Raw genomic sequence first — 19,406 nt, 5'->3', positions numbered from 1 at the left:
GCATGAATGTAGGGTGTTTGCCTTGCATGCAGAAGGACTGTAGTTTGAATCCAGCATCCCATATGGTCCACATGGTCCCCCGAGCCTGCCAGGAGCGATTTCTAAGCATAGAGCCAGGAGTAACCCCGAGCGCTGCTGGGTGTGACCCAAAAAACAAAACAAAACAAACAAACAAAAATATATATATATATTTATATAATTACTGAACTACACAGAATCAGTAACAAAAAATAATACATAAAATTTAAAGATTTAAAAATTGAACTAGCTAAAACTGTTGGTTGGTACAGTGAGTTCTATACATATAGAGGTATTAAACCAGGGGTCTCAAACTTACAGCCCGCGGGCCATTTGCGGCCCTCCGTACAACATTTTGTGGCCCTGCCCTAGAGGAATCTTTTTTTGTTTTGTTTTGTTTTGTTTTAGTTGTTTGGGTCATACCCCCAATGTTCAAGGCTTACTACTGACTTTGCACTCAAGGATCACCCCGACTTTGCCTCCTGGGGCCCCCAGGTAAATTGAGTTTGAGACCCCTGCACTAAGCTAATCCCCTGCAATTTTAGTGTAAACTAATGATAACTCAATAAAGAGGGACAAGGATTCCCTAAAAAAAAAAAGTTACTGCAGGGACCAGAAGGAAACTTTAGTGGCTAGGGTACTTGCCTTACATGAAGTTGGTCTAGGTTTGATCCCTGACATCCCATATGATTTCCTGAGCAAAGCAGTAAACATTTCTGAGTGCAGTGTCAAGAATAAACCTGGAGCATTTCTGAGTGAACCCAAAACCAAACCAAAATAAGACAAATTACCACAGTGGCAGTAGCAGTGACTGAGAAATAGTAAAGAGAGTAAGGTATTTGCTTTGCATGCTCATGACCTGGGTTCAATCCCCCACTCCTTAGATGGTCCTCTAACCCATCCAGGAGTGATACCTAAGTACAAAATTACTGCATACTATTTAAGGAAGTGAGAGTGTTTGTGCTAAATTCAGGGTGCTCAAAGTCACTCCTGGTGGCATACCAGCGATCTAAGAAGAAATATCTGCAGAGCATTTAACCCCGCGCCCATCCCACCCTGTACTATCTCTGACCCACAGCATACTAAAAAGATAGCAAGATATGTATGCAACTGGGCACAATAAATACATGACTGACATGCTATACACTTCCATTATCATGCCCATGGTAGGTATTACTAATTAATCATCAATTTTCCAAATATTGAGCCTCATATTTTTTTCTAAAGGGCAGTAAAAATACTGAACATAAATACTATTATAACAAAGGATATATGCTGTTACACACTAGTTCAGACTGTATTAAGAGAACAAATACTATACAATGAGCTGGAGTGATAGCAGTAGGTAGGGCATTTGCTTTGCAAATGACCAATCCCAGGCATCCCATGTAGTCTCTGGAGCCCACCAGGAGTAACTTCTGAGGGCTGCAGGATGTAGACCCAAAACAAGCAAAAAAAAAAAAAAAAAATCAAGAATGAACCTTCAGGTAAACTACTGATTTTCTTATACGGGGAAGTTGGTTTTGGGTCCACATCTGACAATGCTCAGAGGTAGATTCTGGCTCTGTATTCAAGAACCATTCCTAGTAGTGTTCCAGGGACATATGGGATGGCAGGGATCAAACCTAGATTGGCCATGTGCTGATTTTCGAGTGATTATGCTATGTCAGTATAGGTTTATTGATGGCACAAATATACCACTCTAATGGGTACAAATATACCACTCTACTAATCATTTCTTTCAACGTAGTATTTCAGCAGAAAACAGGTGGACAATAAATAGAATTGAATCCTACTTGCTGTCATAGACAATTTTTTCCAGATACTGTTGTAATCAGCAAGAAGCATCTAAACACTTTTACTTTAAAGTCAATGACTAAATTTTCTGAGTTGGGGCTGAAAGATAACACAGCAGTAGAACATTTGCCTTGCATGCAGCTGACCCAGGATGGACGATGGCTAGAATCCCTGTTTCCCATGTGGTCCGGAGCCTGCCAGGAGCAACTTCTGAGCACAGAGCCAGGAGTAAAACCCTGAGTGCTGGGGCTGGAGAGATAGCATGGAGGTAAGGCGTTTGCCTTTCATGCATAAGTTCGAATCCTGGCATCAATATGGTCCCCCATGCTTGCCAGGAGCAATTTCTGAGCCTGGAGCCAGGAGTAACCCCTGAGCACTGCCCAAAATCCAAAAAGTCTTTCCAGTTTTTATTTTGGAGACCTCGAAATAGTATAAAAGTTAAGACATTTGTCTAACATGCAGCTGCAGCTAAAATAGGGTTGGAATCCCAGCACTGAACTTAAGTCCCTGAGCACAGCCCGGTATGGTCCCTTGACACACAGCTAGGTTGGACAAAAAAAAAAAAAAAAGGGCCCGGAGAGATAGCACAGCGCCGTTTGCCTTGCAAGCAGCCGATCCAGGACCAAAGGTGGTTGGTTCGAATCCTGGTGTCTCATATGGTCCCCCGTGCCTGCCAGGAGTTATTTCTGAGCAGACAGCCAGGAGTAACCCCTGAGCACTGCTGGGTGTGACCCAAAAACCAAAAAAAAAAAAAAAATCAATTAGTTTAAAATTTTCCCTGTTGAAATGAGCAGGATTTTATGATCAATAAAATCTTAACTAGAAAAAAAATATCTTTAAAAAATACTCCCTCCAGGGGCCGGCGAGGTGGCACTAGAGGTAAGGTGTCTGCCTTACAAGCGCTAGCCAAGGAAAGGACCACGGTTCGATCCCCCGGTGTCCCATATGGTCCCCCCAAGCCAGGGGCAATTTCTGAGCGCGTAGCCAGGAGTAACCCCTGAGCATCTAACGGGTGTGGCCCAAAAAACCAAAAAAAAAACCAAAAAAAAAAAAAAAATACTTCCGGGCCCGGAGAGATAGCACAGCAGTGTTTGCCTTGCAAGCAGCCGATCCAGGACCAAAGGTGGTTGGTTCGAATCCCGGTGTCCCATATGGTCCCCAGTGCCTGCCAGGAGCTATTTCTGAGCAGACAGTCAGGAGTAACCCCTGAGCACCGCCGGGTGTGGCCCAAAAACCAAAAAATAAAAAAATACTCCCAAACCAAGGAACTGGAGCAATAGTGCAGAGGGCATTTGCTTTGTAGGCATTCGACCAGCGTTCGAATGCCCACTTCCCAAATGGTTCCCAGAGCCTGCCAGGAGTGCCTTCTGAGCACAGAGCTAGGAGTTACTCCTGGGCACAGCCAGTGTGCCCCCTCCCCCCAAAAAAACCCAAACTGAAACATGTCTCCACAGTAGAATGCATCCCTGCATGTAAGGCCCTGGGTTTGGTTTCCAGCACCTCCGACCACAAATAAAGTAGTCCTGACTGCCTCCAGAGTCCTACAAAGTTGTAATTAACTAATTTCTAGCATCCCACATGTTGAACCAAATTTTAATTTTAATTTTTTTTGTTTTGGGGTCACACCTGGTGACGTTCAGTGGTTACTCCTGGCTAAGCGCTCAGAAATCGCTCCAGGTTCGGGGGACCATATGGGACGCCAAGGGATAGAACCGAGGTCCATTCTGGATCAGCCACAAGAAAGGCAAACTGCGCCATGGCTCCAGTCTCCAAAAATACAAAATCATTTTACTAAGTACAAAACACATGCCAACATTACTGCAAATTAAAGACTTAAGTGAAGTCAATAAAAAATGTGTATGTACCAACTAAAACAGAACGTTGCTATTGTAGTTAAATATAGAGAAACCAGGTGCCGGAGAGGTAGCATGGAGGTAAGGCGTTTGCCTTTCATGCAGAAGGACAGTGGTTCGAATCCCGGCATCCCATATGGTCCCCTGTGCCTGCCAGGGGCGATTTCTGAGCATAGAGCTAGGAGTAACCCCTGAGTGCTGCCAGATGTGACCCAAAAACAAAAACAAAACAAAACAAAAAAAAATAGAGAGAAACCAATATATATATTTTTTGGTTTTTCGGCCACAGGGCTTACTCCTGGCTACCTGCTCAGAAATTGCCCCTGGCTTGGGGGGACTATATGGGACGCCGGGGGATCCAACCGAGGTCTTTCCTTGGCTAGCACTTGCAAGGCAGACACCTTACCTCTAGCGCCACCTCACCGGCCCAAGAAAACAATATTAACAAAACTTTAGAAAGAATGTCACTACCTATAATTAAATTCATCACTTTCTTCCAAAAGAACACCTGGCTATCTATGCACAGGGATTTTTCCTGGCTCAACACTAAGAAAATCACTCCTGCTGGGACTGGGGCGGGGGCGGGGGGCCACCACCATATGAGATACCAGAGATCAAACCTATGTCCATCTTTTGCTGTACTATCTCCTGGACCCCTCTTCTTTTTTTTTGGGGGGGGGGTTGGCTTTTGGGCCACACCCGGCGGTGCTCAGGGGTTACTCCTGGCTGTCTGCTCAGAAATAGCTCCTGGCAGGCACGGGGGACCATATGGGACACTGGGATTCAAACCAACCACCTTAGGTCCTGGATCGGCTGCTTACAAGGAAGGCAAACACCGCTGTGCTATCTCTCTGGGCCCCTGGACCCCTCTTCTAAACGAATTTCAGGTGGACTGAGACCCCAGAAGTGAAAAGAGAAGAGAAATAAAAACATCTCTGGGACTCCAGGATCAAATTACAGTAGGTGATGATGTTTCATGTAAAACTTAAGCTTTGTTAAGAGAATATTGGAACCGAAGTGATAGAACAGTGGTAGGGTGTTTGCCTTGCACAATGACGACCTGGGATGAATCCGGGTTCAATCCCCAACCAGGAGTAACCTCTGAGGGTAGAGGCAGGAGTAACCCCTGAGCACCTCCAGGGGTGGCCCAAAAACCGAGAGGAGAGGAGAGGAGAGGAGGGAGGGAGGGAGGAAGGGGGGAGAGAAGGGAGAGAGAGAGAGAGAGAGAGAGAGAGAGAGAGAGACAGAGAGAGAGAGAGAGAGACAGAGAGAGACAGAGAGAGAGACAGAAAAAGAGAGAGACAGAAAAAGAGAGAGACAGAAAAAGAGAGAGACAGAAAAAGAGAGAGAGAGAGAGAGAGAGAGAGAGAGAGAGAGAGAATACTGTGGTGGGCTCTGTAGCCACAGGAGCTTATCAGGCCAGCACTATTAATCTTCAAATTTGTGGAGTGCATGGCATATAAATTATCATGCAACAACCCATAATTTAAATTCTTATTTCCTGTTAGTATCACATAGATAGTAAGTTATTCCTACCTGCCAAGGAGCAGGTTTTGAAAAGATTGGGAAACTAATGACCAGAATAGAGGGAATGTTACATTGGTGGTGGAATATTGAATGCCAGGAGTTAATGTATTATGAGCAATTCAGTAAACCAGTGTCAACAATTAAAAAAAAAAAAAGAATACTGGGGGATGGGGTCACAAAGCAATAATACAGTGGTTAAGGCATTTGCCTTGCATGCAGTTAGCTGACAAGGGTTCCATCCCCAGCTTCCCATATGGTGCCCAATGCCCACCAGGAGTGAGTCTTGAATTCAAAGCCAGGGCCCGGAGAGATAGCACAGCGGCGTTTGCCTTGCAAGCAGCCGATCCAGGACCAAAGGTGGTTGGTTCGAATCCCGGTGTCCCATATGGTCCCCCGTGCCTGCCAGGAGCTATTTCTGAGCAACAGCCAGGAGTCACCCCTGAGCACCGCCCGGTGTGGCCCAAAAACCCAAAAAAAAAAAAAAAAAAAAAAAGAATTCAAAGCCAGTAGTAACCCCTGAGCACAGCCACAAACGGCCCAAAAATACAGGAGGTAGGGTGCTTGCCTTGCAGGCTGCCAAATCCAGTTGGATCCCAAGCATCATCACAGATGCTTCCCTAAGCACCCCCAGGTGTGATGCCTGAGCGCCTGGCCAGGAGCAAGCCCTGAAGAACAGCTGAGTGTGACGCCACACTCCGGATAGCAAAAAAGATTTCTTAAAGGGCCCAGAGAGATAGCACAGCGGTGTTTGCCTTGCAAGCAGCTGATCCAGGACCAAAGGTGGTTGGTTCGAATCCCGGTGTCCCACATGGTCCCCCGTACCTGCCAGGAGCTATTTCTGAGCAGACAGCCAGGAGTAACCCCTGAGCAATGCCGGGTGTGACCCAAAAACCAAAAAAAAAAAAAAAAAAAAAAAGATTTCCTAAATTCTCAGACCAGCAATATAAATACATATATACAAACATACATATATATTAATATATAAATGTTTACATATAAATATAAATGTATATATTATATATATGTAAATATAAATGTATATACATGCATATATATAAATAAAATGAAAAGGGAGGCTACAGCTTTCTTCAAGTAAGGGTAAGAGATGACAGACTACACGTCAGAAATAAGTATCTTTTAAAGAAAAACATTTTGACAACTTCAGTTTGTATTTGCACTAAAATAATAAAAACTGCTTTGAGAAAGTTATCACTTAGTATCCATTAAGGTAAACTAAGCATCATAAACTCAGTATTCGGCAGAAATTGTTAAATAGATATGACCTCAAATTGTATACATCTTACACATATGGTAGAGCTCCCGTAACTTTTCAGACCTATTTCCCATGATGCCCTCTGCTGTTTTTGTTTTGGGGACATACCTAGTAGTTCTTGGGGCTAATTCCTGGTTCCACGCTATGGGATGACTGTTGGCAGAACAGGAGGAACCACATGGGATGCTGGGGATAGAACCCGGATTGGCAAAGCATAAGGCAAGCTGTGCCAGCTGTACTATCGTTCCGGCCCTATTCCCTCTTATTTCATGATTATAGTTTGAAAAAGCTTTGCACAGACTTTTTCTCATAAAGTATACATGTCTTATAAACATTCCTGCTTGGGTCAATTTTTTTCCTCACTCAAACAAATGATAACATGAGCCATCTCTAAATTCTTGAGATATCCCTAGAGCATGCATAAAACCTTTAAAAAATATTTACATCCAATTGTCAGTTGTTTATCCATTAGATGGGCCAATCATTTGGAGAAAAACCGTCTTAAATTTGCATAATTCATAGTTAGCGAAGTAAGTCAAGTTAAGTATCGGAGCAATTGATAACACAATCTGTTATCTGAGTGTGGAGTGGAAGGGGTAGAAGATGATCTCAAAAGGTGACTTCCAGTTAAAAGTGCCAGTAATAAAAAGGTACAAAATCGTGTCAACTACCACTACAGAGAAGTTATTATGGGTAGATCCTGAGAGTTTCATTACAAGATTTTTTTCCCCTTTTTATCGTATTTTCATTAGGTGATGAATTCTCGCTGTACCTACTAGGACACAATAAATCCACAATCTACAAAATGTACGAAACCCTGCTCTGTAGGTCAATTATTTCTCATTAATACTCGGAGGCCAGGGGCATAATCCGGCCTACGTGCCAAACTACAAAAACAGACCGGTAACTGCTGCATCAGACAAACTTTTCTGAGTAAAAACACCCTGCAAACACAGCAAGAAGGATTTCTATGTGGGAATGTCTAACAGGAAAAGACTTTCGGGGGCCAGAAGAAATGAAAGGTAGCCTTCAACTTATTTCCTCGGGAACTGGGTATATACAGATGCAGCACAGTGAGCGGGCCATATTTTCATGCGTGAGATGAGATCCGGGGTTCAAGGCCCAACACCGCAAAAAAAACGAAAAACAAAACCAAAAAAAAAAACAAAAAACTTGTTTCTTTGGCGTGGAGAGTGGCTCGTTGTTCGTCTTATTACCGGCTTACAGTAAACAAACAGCGCGCTGAGTCGCACCAAACTCGTAAATGGGTCAAGCACAGGAAAAGTCAAAGAGACTTGGAGACTTCTTCGAGGTCTTTTGTGGCTTTTTCCGATCACCCCTTTGTTTTGTTTTGTTTGGGGGGCACTCCTGACTCTACGTAGGCTGAGAAATCGCTCCTGGCAGGCTCAAGTAGGGGGACCATATGGGGGGGGGGGCCGGGGTTCGAACCACCGACCTTCTGCGCGCAAGGCAAAGACCTTAGTAACCTCCACGCGATCTCTCCGGCCCCTGCGACCGATCACCCCTTACTCCGGGCAGGCCACCCACCGCCTCGCAAGGCGCGCCTGGGTGGGGGGTGTGGGGGTTGTGGCCCCCCCCCCAGATCGCGTTTCCTACCTCCTGGATGCGCTTCCGGGCCCGCTGCAGGACCTCCTCGTAGCCCTTCTGGCGCAGCTCGCTGAGGCTCTCGTAGTACTCCTCGGGGTCGTCGGGCTCGGTGAAGAGCACCTGCGAGAGGATCTTCCAGCCGCAGGTGTCCAGGCCGTGGCCCAGGTAGACCTGCAGCTGGTAGCACAGCGCGTCCACCTCGCGCTCGCTCATCTCGGGGGCGCCCCCGAACAGCACGCTCCACATGCCCGACGGCTCCTCGGGGAACACGGGCAGGCAGGGCTCCAGCTGCGAGTTGACCGAGCACAGCTGCTGGTGCACGGCGCGCAGGTCCTGGAAGGAGAAGAGGCCGGCCCAGCTGCACTCGTCGGCGGCCGGCTCGGGCTCGGGCTCGGCGGGGGGCCGGGGCGTCGTCGCGCCCCAACTCCAGCACCTCGATCTCCTCCGACACGGCCCCGCAGGCGCTCACGACGCGCGCCGACGACACAGCCGGGCCGGCCGCCGCCTCTCTGCCCTCCGCGCCTCGGCGCCCCGGGCTGCGCTGGGCCCGCAGCGGGCTGCGGGGCGCCGGGCTGTCGGCGCCTTTGCGGGGCCCGATCCCGCCTCTCGGGCTCCTCGGCCGCGGCCCGGGGCTCCGGCCCTTGGTCCCCGCCGCCGCGGGGCTGCCCGGGTCCCGACGGCGCGTCGCGTCGGGCTGCTGCTGCTCGGCGTTGGCGGCGCCGGCCGCGGGCTCCCTTGAGCCGCTGCGCTGGCGCTGCGCCGTCCGGTTGTGGCAGGTGATGGCGAACTTGCCCTCGATCTCGTTCCACGCCACGATGAAGACGAACTTGTGCTTCTCGCGCTCCTCGAACACATGCGGCCGCACCGCCACCCAGTCCGACTCGAGCGTCTCCTCCAGCGCGAACGACATGGTCGCCCGCCCGCCGCGGGGCGGCCGAGCAGCTCCGGCCACTCGGCGAGCGACTCGCTCCGATCCGAGCTCAGAGCTCAGCCGGCCGAGGCCGGAGCGCAAAGCCGAGGCGCCGCGCCCACCGAGCGCTCGCTCAATCGCTCGCTCACTCGCGCCGGCCGCCTGCAGCCATCTTAAGTGAGCGCGCCCGCCGGCCGACCAGCCGGCCGACCCTCCGCTCCTGCTCCGCGCGCCTTTGTGGCGCTGCCCCGGCCCGGCCCGGCCCGGACGAGCTCGACGCGTCCCGAGCAGGTGAGTTCACATGGTCACGTGCGGCCCGCTCTGTTTACAAGCCGGCCCGCGCGCCGCCGCAGCCCGCCGCGCTGCGTCGCGTCGGAGGCGGGCGGCCCGGAGCTCCGGCCACGGACGGGGACAGAGAGACGCGTGCGTGGGCTTCAGCCGGCCTGGCCCGGCCCGGCCCGGTCGGCGCTCGGAGGCGGGGACGGGGCTCGGCCTCAGCTCCGGCTTCTCGCCCCCAGTCTCGACGCCCCGCCCCTTTTCCTACTCAGCTTTTTTTCCTTTCCCCCCCCCTCCTGCGCCCCCACCGTCCCGACCGCGAGTCGGTGCGAGGCGACTGCAGCGACTCTCCTCAACTCGCGCGCCTCCGTCTCCGTCTCGCCGCCACAATGTTGCCATTCGGCGGCTGACGTCGGCGGCTCCACGAGGACGTAAACACGGGCACGTGCGTGCACGCTTAGTGACGCGGCGGCCGCAGCGGCGCGCACCCTGGCGCGCATGCGCGTGTGAGAGAGCCGGCGGCGTCCCCGCACACGCCTCCTCCCTCTCCCACCCCTATTGGCTCGCGGCCGCGCGCGCCGCTCTTTTTTTTTTCCGGTCCTTCTGCGCAGGCGCTGTCTGTGTCCCCGGAGGGAGCTGGCTGGAGGTGGAGCTGGCTGTGCGGCGTCTGCCTGCTGCTGCTCTCTCTGTCTCTCTCTCTGGGCGCTGAGGGTGGCAGGTGTGTCCGGTGGGACAGGTGACCTCCAAACTCTGGGGGAAACAGGAACTGAGACACCCCGAGTCCTAGTCATTCAGAGGGATCCTCTGGGGTTGGATTTCCCTCCTGACTCCCCTAGGGAGACCAGGCGGGTCACCCTGAATTATTCACAATCGAGTCCCCCCAGGACATGACTGTCTGTGTGTTGAACTTGCAGAACCGTCGTTCGCTTCTCCCTTAACACCCCTGAGACTCAGTTTGGGGATCGGAAAGGCAACTGTCTGGAGACGACCCAGTGGAACTTCAAAACAACATAAAAGTCTATGGGGCTGGAGAGATAGCATGGAAATAGGGAGTATGCCTTGCATGCACAAGGCGGGTGGTTCGAAACCCGGCATCCCATATGGTCCCCTGAGCCTGCCAGGGCAATTTCTGAGCCTAGAGCCAGCAGGAGTAACCCCTGAGCGCTGCTGAGTGTGACCCAGAAACCAGAAAAAAAAAAAAAAAAAAGTCAATGGAACTTTAGTCATGCCCTAAAAGGATGAATATTTGCATTTCAGTCCTCAATTTTATTGCTTCGAGTTTCATCATTGTGTACTGTTCCGTTCACTTTCGTTCCAAGGTCACTTACTGTGAAGCCTTTTGAAGCCAATGACCAGAATTCATAAAATGTATGCGAATTGAAATGATTCTGCTTTGCATGTATGATAAAAGAAAAAGACATTCTTTGTTATTAAAAGGATTTTGCAATCCAGTGTTAGGTTGTTGGCGTTCTTTTGGCCATTAGTGTCCAATTAATGGTGCAAGATTTCTGGGACCACAATAAAGTCACAATAAAGTTTGGCCTTTATATTTATTAAGTATGCAAACCGTTTGCGAAGATAATATCATGTGTTATCTCTAATATTTTGATCCTAACATCTGAATAAGCAATAAAAAGTCCTGTTCCCTGTAACAGTAAACCAATTCTTGTCATCAAAACTAAAAGGGCTCCAAGTTTTAAAAACAAAGACCTGTCTGTTGAACATCTTGATCTACATATCTGCTTTTGTAAAACCAGTGGCAAAGGATGGACAAAAGAGAAGAACTGGTTATTAAATTTCAATTCTTTATGTAGAATTGTCAGTTTTCAAAATATAACTTTAAAATGCAAATTACATCTGCCATTCAAAGGGCAGGGAAAAAAGAAGGAAATCTATTGCTAATCTGTACCACTAGCTCTAAGCAAACAATAGCAGAGACCTTTCTGCTAACGAGTTACTAATAAACAAGTTTTCTGATAATAAGTAATAGTGAACGAACAGAAGATAGGGTCAAATTGGGCTTTTGACTTGCTTGTTTTTTTTTGGTTTTTGTTTGTTTGTTTGTTTTGGTTTGGGGTTTTTTTTGGGGGGGGACATCTGGCAGCCCTCGGGTTACTCCTGGCTCTACGCTCAGAAATTGCTCTTGACATGCTTGGGGGAACCCTATGGGATGCCGGGATTTGAACCACCGTCCTTCTGCATGCAAGGCAAATGCCCAACTCCATGCTATCTCTCCGGCCCCTTGACTTGCATGCCAACCAGGGCTCAAGGGTTAATCCCTTGTTTGGAAGGGGAGGGTCACGCCCAGTGGCGCTCATTTAAAAAAAAAAAATGTTAATATTGCTGATGAGAGAAATAAAATCACTGTTCTCTTTAAAAAAAAAAAAAGATTAATCCCTGGTTTACAATCCCATATGTCTGTTCCTCTAAGCAATGCCAGGAGTAATTCCTGAGAACAGAATCAGGAATAACCCCTGAGCATCACTGGGTGTGGCCCCAAAATAAGCAAACAAAACAAACAAAAAATGTGATGGTCATACATTATGGGTAAATATTTCTTTTGCTTTTTTGGTTTTGTTTTGTTTTGGAACCACACCCAGTGGAGCTCAGGGGTTACTCCTGGCTCTGCACTCAGAAATCACTCCTGGCAGGCTTGGGGACTATATGGGATGCTGGGAATTGAACCCAGGTCTGTCCCAGGTCAGCTGTGTGCAAGGCAAATGCCCTATCACTGTACTATTACTCTGGCCCCTATGGGTAAATATGAATATTGAGAAAGAATATTGAAAGAAAATGTTGGGGCCTGAGCAATAGCACAGTGAGGAGGGCGTTTGTCTTGCATGTGGCCAACCTGGGTTCAATCCCCAACATCCCATATGGTTCCCTGAGCCTGCTAGGAGTAATTAGCTCTCGCCCTATACAGTGATCATTTTTATTTGTACATGTTAAAATTGCAATAGTTGAGTTTAAAAGGTAGCCCAAAGGGTGAGCACATGCTTTGTGTGCAGGGGTCCCTAGTTTCAATCTTGGGCACCTTATGGGTCACCTTAACACTTCCAGAAGATATATCCAAACTTAGAGCTGGAAGTAGTTCCAAGTATCCTGACTATGGCCCCCAACACAAAATGTAAATAAATAAAATGGCAATATTTATCAAAAATCTAAGAATATGGTTTACATACCCAGGAATTAAGTATTTTCTCACCATTCTCTGACCACAGTGTTTTGTCAAAAGGCTTTGTTTCAGTGTTTTTCATTTCCTCTGTTAGAGTAATTGCTATCCTAGGAATGAAAGGAGACAAAACAAATTCCCATGATAGGTTACCTTAGAACTCTGCAATTCTTTATTTAGGTCTGTATCTGATTGTCAAGCAAGATCTGTGTGTATAAATTACTCCCTGGGAATAAGTAAAGCTACAGAAAAACCACGTATACCACACCAGTTTTAAAGGGCTAGAAAATTATTTATCTATTAGAACTGAGAATTTAGTTGCGTATTGATTTAAATTACACAATGAAGTCAAGGATTATTAGGTAATCTGGGAAATGTTCTGCTTTTTTATCCTTTCTTTAAAACTTTAAAATTCACGTAGTAATTTTCAAATTACATAGCATTTCTCATGCACATTAATTTCATCCTCACAATAACCATATAATCTATAAAAATAAGTCCAGTGGAAAGAGAGATAATAAAAGGGTTGAGCTGCTAGCTTTGAAAGTCACCCATTCTGGTTCAATCCCCTGGACTCCTATGGCCCTGTGAGCTTTCTGAGCACTGACAGGAGTAACCCCTAGCACAGAGCCAGGAGTAAGCCATCGGCACTGCTAGATATGCCCTTCTCCATAAAAGAATTGTCTTTAATGTTATATTTGTGGAAATAGCTGTTTAATTAACTAGTTAAGTAGCCTTGATTAGTTTGCTTACACATGCTGGGAGTGGGAACAGGAAATGACACAAATTCATGGTCCTCATACACATGCCTGTGCCAGTTAAATTCTAATAGGAACAGACCCTAGAAAGAAGTTTAAAATGCAAAAAGCTGGGGCTGGAGCAGTGGTGCTAGAGGTAAGGCATCTGCCTTGTAAGCACTAGCCTAGAACGGACCGAGGTTCGATCCCCCCGGTGTACCATATGCCCCCCCCCCCAAGCCAAGAGCGATTTCTTTTTTTTTTTTTTTTTTTTTTTTTTTTTTTTTTTTTTTGGTTTTTGGGCCACACCCTGTGACGCTCAGGGGTTACTCCTGGCTATGCGCTCAGAAGTTACTCCTGGCTTCTTGGGGGACCATATGGGACACCGGGGGATCGAACCGCGGTCCGTCCTAGGCTAGCACAGGCAAGGCAGGCACCTTACCTCCAGCGCCACCGCCCGGCCCCCAAGAGCGATTTCTAAGCACATGGCCAGGAGTAACCCCTGAGCGTCAAAGGGTGTGGACCAAAGCCAAAAAAAAAAAAAATGCAAAAAGCTAATGGCCAGGGAAGGGATAGGAGAACTAACTACATTTGAAGGAAAGCACAGGATTGGTAGGAGCTCCACAAAAAAAGATTGTTCCTGAAAGTAGTTCCTGCTTCAAATGGAAATGACCAGGCCTGCCCTGAGTAAAGCCTGAAAGATGAAAACCTGAAAACACAAATAGCTGGGCCCTGTCTGCAAATCATACTCTTTGCAGCTGCAGAGTACAGTCCTTCTTGAAGGAGGATCTTCTGACTCCTCACCACGTCTACCAAGTTTACCTTATGTGCCACATGAATGTCCTTGCTAATGGAGAGCAGCTCTTCAAGGACTCTGGTGGACCTCTCTCCTGAGGAGAAAAACTTCAAATATGGAGACTGGGAGACAAAGCACAGCTACCATAGCTATCTGTACTTGGGCTCAGTATTGGAGTTTTTGCTGGCAGCTAGAACAGTCAACTTAGAGACTAGTCTGGCTTTTCAGAATTTTTTGACCCACAAAAAGCCTCCATCTCTGCCACTGTGATCACTCATCTGGTTAAAACCTCTAGTCAAATTATTTATTTATTTATTTATTTTTGGTTTTTGAGCCACACCCAGTGACACTCAGGGGTTACTCCTGGCTATGCGCTCAAAAATTACTCCCAGTTTGAGGGGCCATATGGGAGTTCGAGGGATGGAACCATGGTCCATCCTAGGTCAGCATGTGCAAGGCAAACGCCCTATCGCTTGCACCACCGCTCCGGCCCCACTGGTCAAATTATTTGGCCCACTTAGTTATTTGGTGCATGATAATTGGCTGTTTTATGTTATATGATATATACAATATGTGCTATAAAATATTTTTTATGTTTTTTATTTTTGTTGGTGATATAAAAATATTAACATCTTATCTATACTCTTTTATGTCACTCTATATGTCTCTTCCCCATTCCTCCTTGTCACTGATCATGTTTTGTTTTGGTTTGGTTTTTGGCCTCTTTCTCTGCACTCACGGATAGCTCTGGGGACCATATGTGTGATGGGAACTGATTCTATGTTGGCCCCATTGCAAGCAAGCATTGTATCGCTGTCTATCTCCCCAATCCCTCATTCTTGGTTTTTCTCTTCCCAGGTTCTTAATCATTTGCCATTATTTGTGAGTCTTTTTTTGTTTTGACTTTCAGCCACTTTTTTCTTTTCTTTTTCTTATGCAGCAGATGGCCAGGTGTCCTTTTGGAGGCTCTGTCATGAGGGAGATTTGTCTTTCAGTGACTCATTACTGCCTTTTACATCATGACATCACGACATTCAGCCATCACGCAGACAGCATCTGCTTTTGATTTTCACTTGTTCACTAAAGCCAGTCCAGCCATAAGCCAAGCTAGTTTTTCCTTCTTCCTTTCTTTGGGTGAATAGGAGGCACATGTAGTCTCTGGTGTAAAATCTGAGGAACTATACCATAATGGACACCATGATGGGACACAGTAGATTTTATAAGTGAGTGCTCTCTCCTCTGTCATATTTTCTGCTCTTATAAATTATTCCCACCAGAAAGATAGCATGGAGTGAAGGCATTTGCATTGCATGCAGAGGGACAGTGGTTCAAATCCAGGCATCCCAGGTGGTCCCCCGAGCCTGCCAGGAGCGATTTCTGAGCGAAGAGCCAGGAGTGACCCCTGAACACTGCCGGATGTGCCCCCCCAAAAAAGATAAATTATTTCCAGTTTATGATGTATAATTCTTTTTTCTCTTTCTTTTTTTGTTTTGAGTCACATCCGGTGACGCTCTGGAGTTACTCCTGGCTCTGCACTCAGAAGTTCTCCTGGCAGTCTTGGGAGACCATATGGGATGCCAGGATTTGAACTGTGATCTGTCCTGTGTTGGCCTTATGCAAAGCAAACACCTTACAGCTGTGATATCGCTCCAGTTCCTGTGATGTGTAGTTCTATACTTATCGTCATATCTTTTGTTTTGGTTTTAGGGCCACACCCAGCAGTACTCAGTATTTACTTCTAGTTCTGCACTCAGGAATCACTCCTGGCAGGCACTGGGGACCAGATGTGGTACCAATTATCTAATCTGGGTCAGCTGCATGCAAGACAAACACTCTGCCTATTGTACTATTGTTAGAGCCCCTCACTTCATATTCTTAAATAAAGTATTCCAGCTCTATCAATGTTAGGTGACACCCTGCCCTTACCCAAAACAAAAGCATTTCTCCAATTTCCTCTTCCTTTTCACCCATCCCTTTGATATGTAAAAGTCCATCTGGATCTCATTCAACCCTCTCCATTCCATTTGAAATTGTACTGGGGGAATAAAGAAAAGTCAGTTTGGCTTGGTGCGTGAAGAGAACACTAGGGAAGAAGCCAACCAGACTCCATGATTCTCTCCTGACTGGCTTGGTTTATTATTCTTTGTGGCTACCTTCTTCAGACTCATCCACCTGGGGTTAGAAATACGGCACATGGAGTGATTTCTCATATCAAGGCTTTTAGTCAAAATGTTTGATTCAGTTTGGAGAAATAGTACAGGATATAAGGCAATATACGCCTTGCATATGGCCGATCTCACTTTAATTGCCTGCAACATTGATTCTCTTACACTGCCAGAGTAACCTCTGAGAACATAGCCAGGATAACCTCAAAGTATCACCATATATGGCCTGAACCGAGGTCCCTGTACCCCAATAAAGTATCTAATTATCTGCTGTAGATGGTATGTCCTTGCTTCAGAGCCCTAGGAACCTGGATTGTGTTCATTATCAGGCATTGCCATGTGATTTTTTTTCTTCTTATAATACAGTTCATTTCCATAATGTTTACTAGGCTTTTAGTTCCAAGCAGCAGGAATGCTTGCTGTACAGTCAGGATATGATGTAGTCATTCTTCACTCTGCAAAGCCTTCTACAAAGCTGGCACCTTCTGTATTTGCTAATGTAGGAATGGAAAATTCTCCTAAGTATGGAATGTGTTGTCATCAAAGCTCAAAAAAGTAGGGACTGGAGCAATAACACAGCAGGTAGCATGCTTGCCTTGCATGCTGCCAACTCAGGTTCAATCCCTGCCATTCCATATGGTCCCCCAAGCCTGCCAGTAGTAATTTGTAAGTGCAAAGTCAGGAGTAACGTCTGAGTGGTCCCAAAAAAAAAAAAAATATTCAAAAAAGTCTCTCTTGGAAGGTAAGGGACATTAACTAGCAGTGCTTGGCCACTCCTGGTAATGCCAAAAAATCAAATCTGGGGTTTCCTAATTCAAAGCATGCATTTCAGGCCTTTGAGCAATAACCCTTGCTCAATAGCTCAAGTCATTTAGTAGTCATTGTACTTCCTCTATTGCAGTGATGGATTGTAAGTTATCTTTGCTGTTAAATCCTTTGTTGGGTATTTGTGAATCCAAGAACAGTCCCCAGAATGAGAAATTACTTCCCATTCCCTTGTCCCCTTTTGGGGGGAGACCTTGGTAATATTTATCTGCAGCAAATAATATTCCACACAGACAAGAAGGATAGGGTGTAAAAGATTGGGCAAAGAGAGCCAGAGAATCCTCCTGCATGCAGCCTGCAGCTTTCGCAAAAGGACCCCTCTCCCCTGTCCATCAAGCTATTTATTGCCAACTCCACAGCGCCGCACCTGGAAGGGCTAGGTGGGGCAATAGTCACAGAACAATCCTAAGGAAATACTTTTATATACAATTCCAAGAATAATCTTATGGAAACTTTTTCATATACTACAATGGATATAGTAACGTATCTTTTATCGTGTTTTTGTTTGGTTTCTCAGACCATACTGTGTATGCTCAGCTACTCCTAGCTCTGTACTTCTGGATCATTTTGGGGAGGGGGAGCTTAGAGGACAATGTAATCCCAGCTTTCTACATGCAAGGCATGCAGCCATCTTACTGGACTAGTTCACCAATGCTTGTCCTTTAATTAAAAAAAATATCTTGGAAAAGAAAAAAAACAGTTTACTGAATTTAAAAATAAATAACTGTAGTAGAATGCCTGTCTCGAATACAGGCAGGGGTTGGGAAGGAGGGAGGGGGGTAGTAGGAGGGGGGAATGTTATACTGCTGAAGGGGGGTGTTCTGTTTGTGACTGTAACCCAACTATGATCATGTTACTTAAATAAAAAATATATTAAAAAAAAGAAATATCTTGGTCTGTATCTGACACTGGAAAGTACGGACACTGCATTGGGTTGACAAGTACTTGACTGTTTTATCTCCCTCCCTCTGCTGTACTTGACTTACCAAGATCTCCAGCATACTAGCACTCTTACTCATTCTGCCAGATCAGCATGAGGTCATAAAGGTAATGAATCAATATGGTGTTCTGCAATATGTCTAGATGATCCAGATGTCTTAAGGCTAAATGACAACAGATGGTGGGAGAGTTAACATGGCCCTAGAGCAAACTGTTTCTGATCTTCTTTCCTGACTGGGATAGAAAATTACATACAAATTTGTGGCTACATATTCCACACCAGAAACCATATTACCTGAGCTTGCAAAAAAAAAACTATATATGGGGCCCGGAGAGCTAGCACAGCAGTGTTTGCCTTGCAAGCAGCCGATCCAGGACCAAAGGTGGTTGGTTCGAATCCTGGTGTCCTATATGGTCCCCCGTGCTTGCCAGGAGCTATTCCTAAGCAGACAGCCAGGAGTAACCCCTGAGCAATGCCGGGTGTGGCCCAAAAACCAAAAACCAAAACAAAACAAAACTATATATGTCTGGCCAGCAGTGACCAGGGTTATTTCTTGGTTGAGTTAGCAATAGTCTTGAGAGGCCATCTGGCTTCTTCAGAACAGATATGCTAGGACCCACCATGTCTGCATCTCTATGATTAATTTATACTGTTCCACTCCTGAACTATGTTGTTTCTTGATTCATTGTTTTGCTGGAAAATAGCTTCAGAAATTTTCACTTGACCTTTTTTACTCTGATAGTTCTCACGAATAAGCCCAATGTGAGAATTTTACCATATATGACACCATATATGTCATTCAATGATACTTTTGGAAACTAGGGAAATGAATACACAGACCTAGTGAGCTCAGATTTGATCAAAATTTAATTTGTTACCTCTACCCTAGATGTCCCCTAACAAAGCTCATGACAGTTTTTTTGGTTTTTGGGTCACACCCAGCAGCATTCAGGGATCATATGGGAAGCCAGGATTCAAACCACCATTCATCCTGGATTGGCTGTGTGCAAGGCAAATGCTACACCACTGTGCTATCTCTCCAGCCAAACATAATAGTTCTTTTTTTTTTTTTTTTTTTTTTTTTTTTTTGACGTGCAGGAGTCATGTGCTCAGAAATCGCTCCTGGCTTGGGGGACATATGGGACGCCAGGGGATCAAACCGAGGTTTGTCCTAGGTTAGCGTGTGCAAGGCAGCTGCCCTACTGCTTGTGCCACCGCTCCAGCCCCTCTCATGATAGTTTTTGTGGTTATTAGATATCATTATCAATTTGGACTTTGTCTTCAAAATATTTTGGGTTTTTTTTTTTTTTTTGGTGTTTTGTTTTGTTTTTATTTTGGGGCCACACCTGGCAGCACTCGGGTTACTCCTGGCTCTCTGCTCAGAAATCACTCCTGGCAGGCACGGGGAACCATGTGGGATGCCAGGATTCGAACCATCTTTGGTCTTGGGTCAGCGCTTGCAAGGCAAATGCCTTACCACTGTGCTATCTCTCGGCATTGTTTTTGTTT

At 46.3% G+C, this 19,406-nt stretch overlaps 1 protein-coding gene across 1 annotated transcript in view; it reads right to left on the bottom strand.

Annotated features, from left to right (window-relative positions):
- JMY (junction mediating and regulatory protein, p53 cofactor) overlaps positions 1-8,986 on the bottom strand; it is a 95,682-nt gene extending 86,696 nt beyond the window's left edge. Inside the window, 2 exon segments of the mRNA XM_049769083.1 lie at positions 8,086-8,479; positions 8,481-8,986. Coding sequence (XP_049625040.1) covers positions 8,086-8,479; positions 8,481-8,986 — 900 coding nt within the window.
- Positions 8,987-19,406: the final 10,420 nt, after the last annotated feature.

Source organism: Suncus etruscus, chromosome 2 (genome assembly GCF_024139225.1).
Source record: "Suncus etruscus isolate mSunEtr1 chromosome 2, mSunEtr1.pri.cur, whole genome shotgun sequence".
In the NCBI taxonomy this organism is placed as follows: domain Eukaryota; kingdom Metazoa; phylum Chordata; class Mammalia; order Eulipotyphla; family Soricidae; genus Suncus; species Suncus etruscus.
Note: the sequence above shows the minus strand (reverse complement) of the source record. Positions and strands in the feature narration are given on the sequence as shown.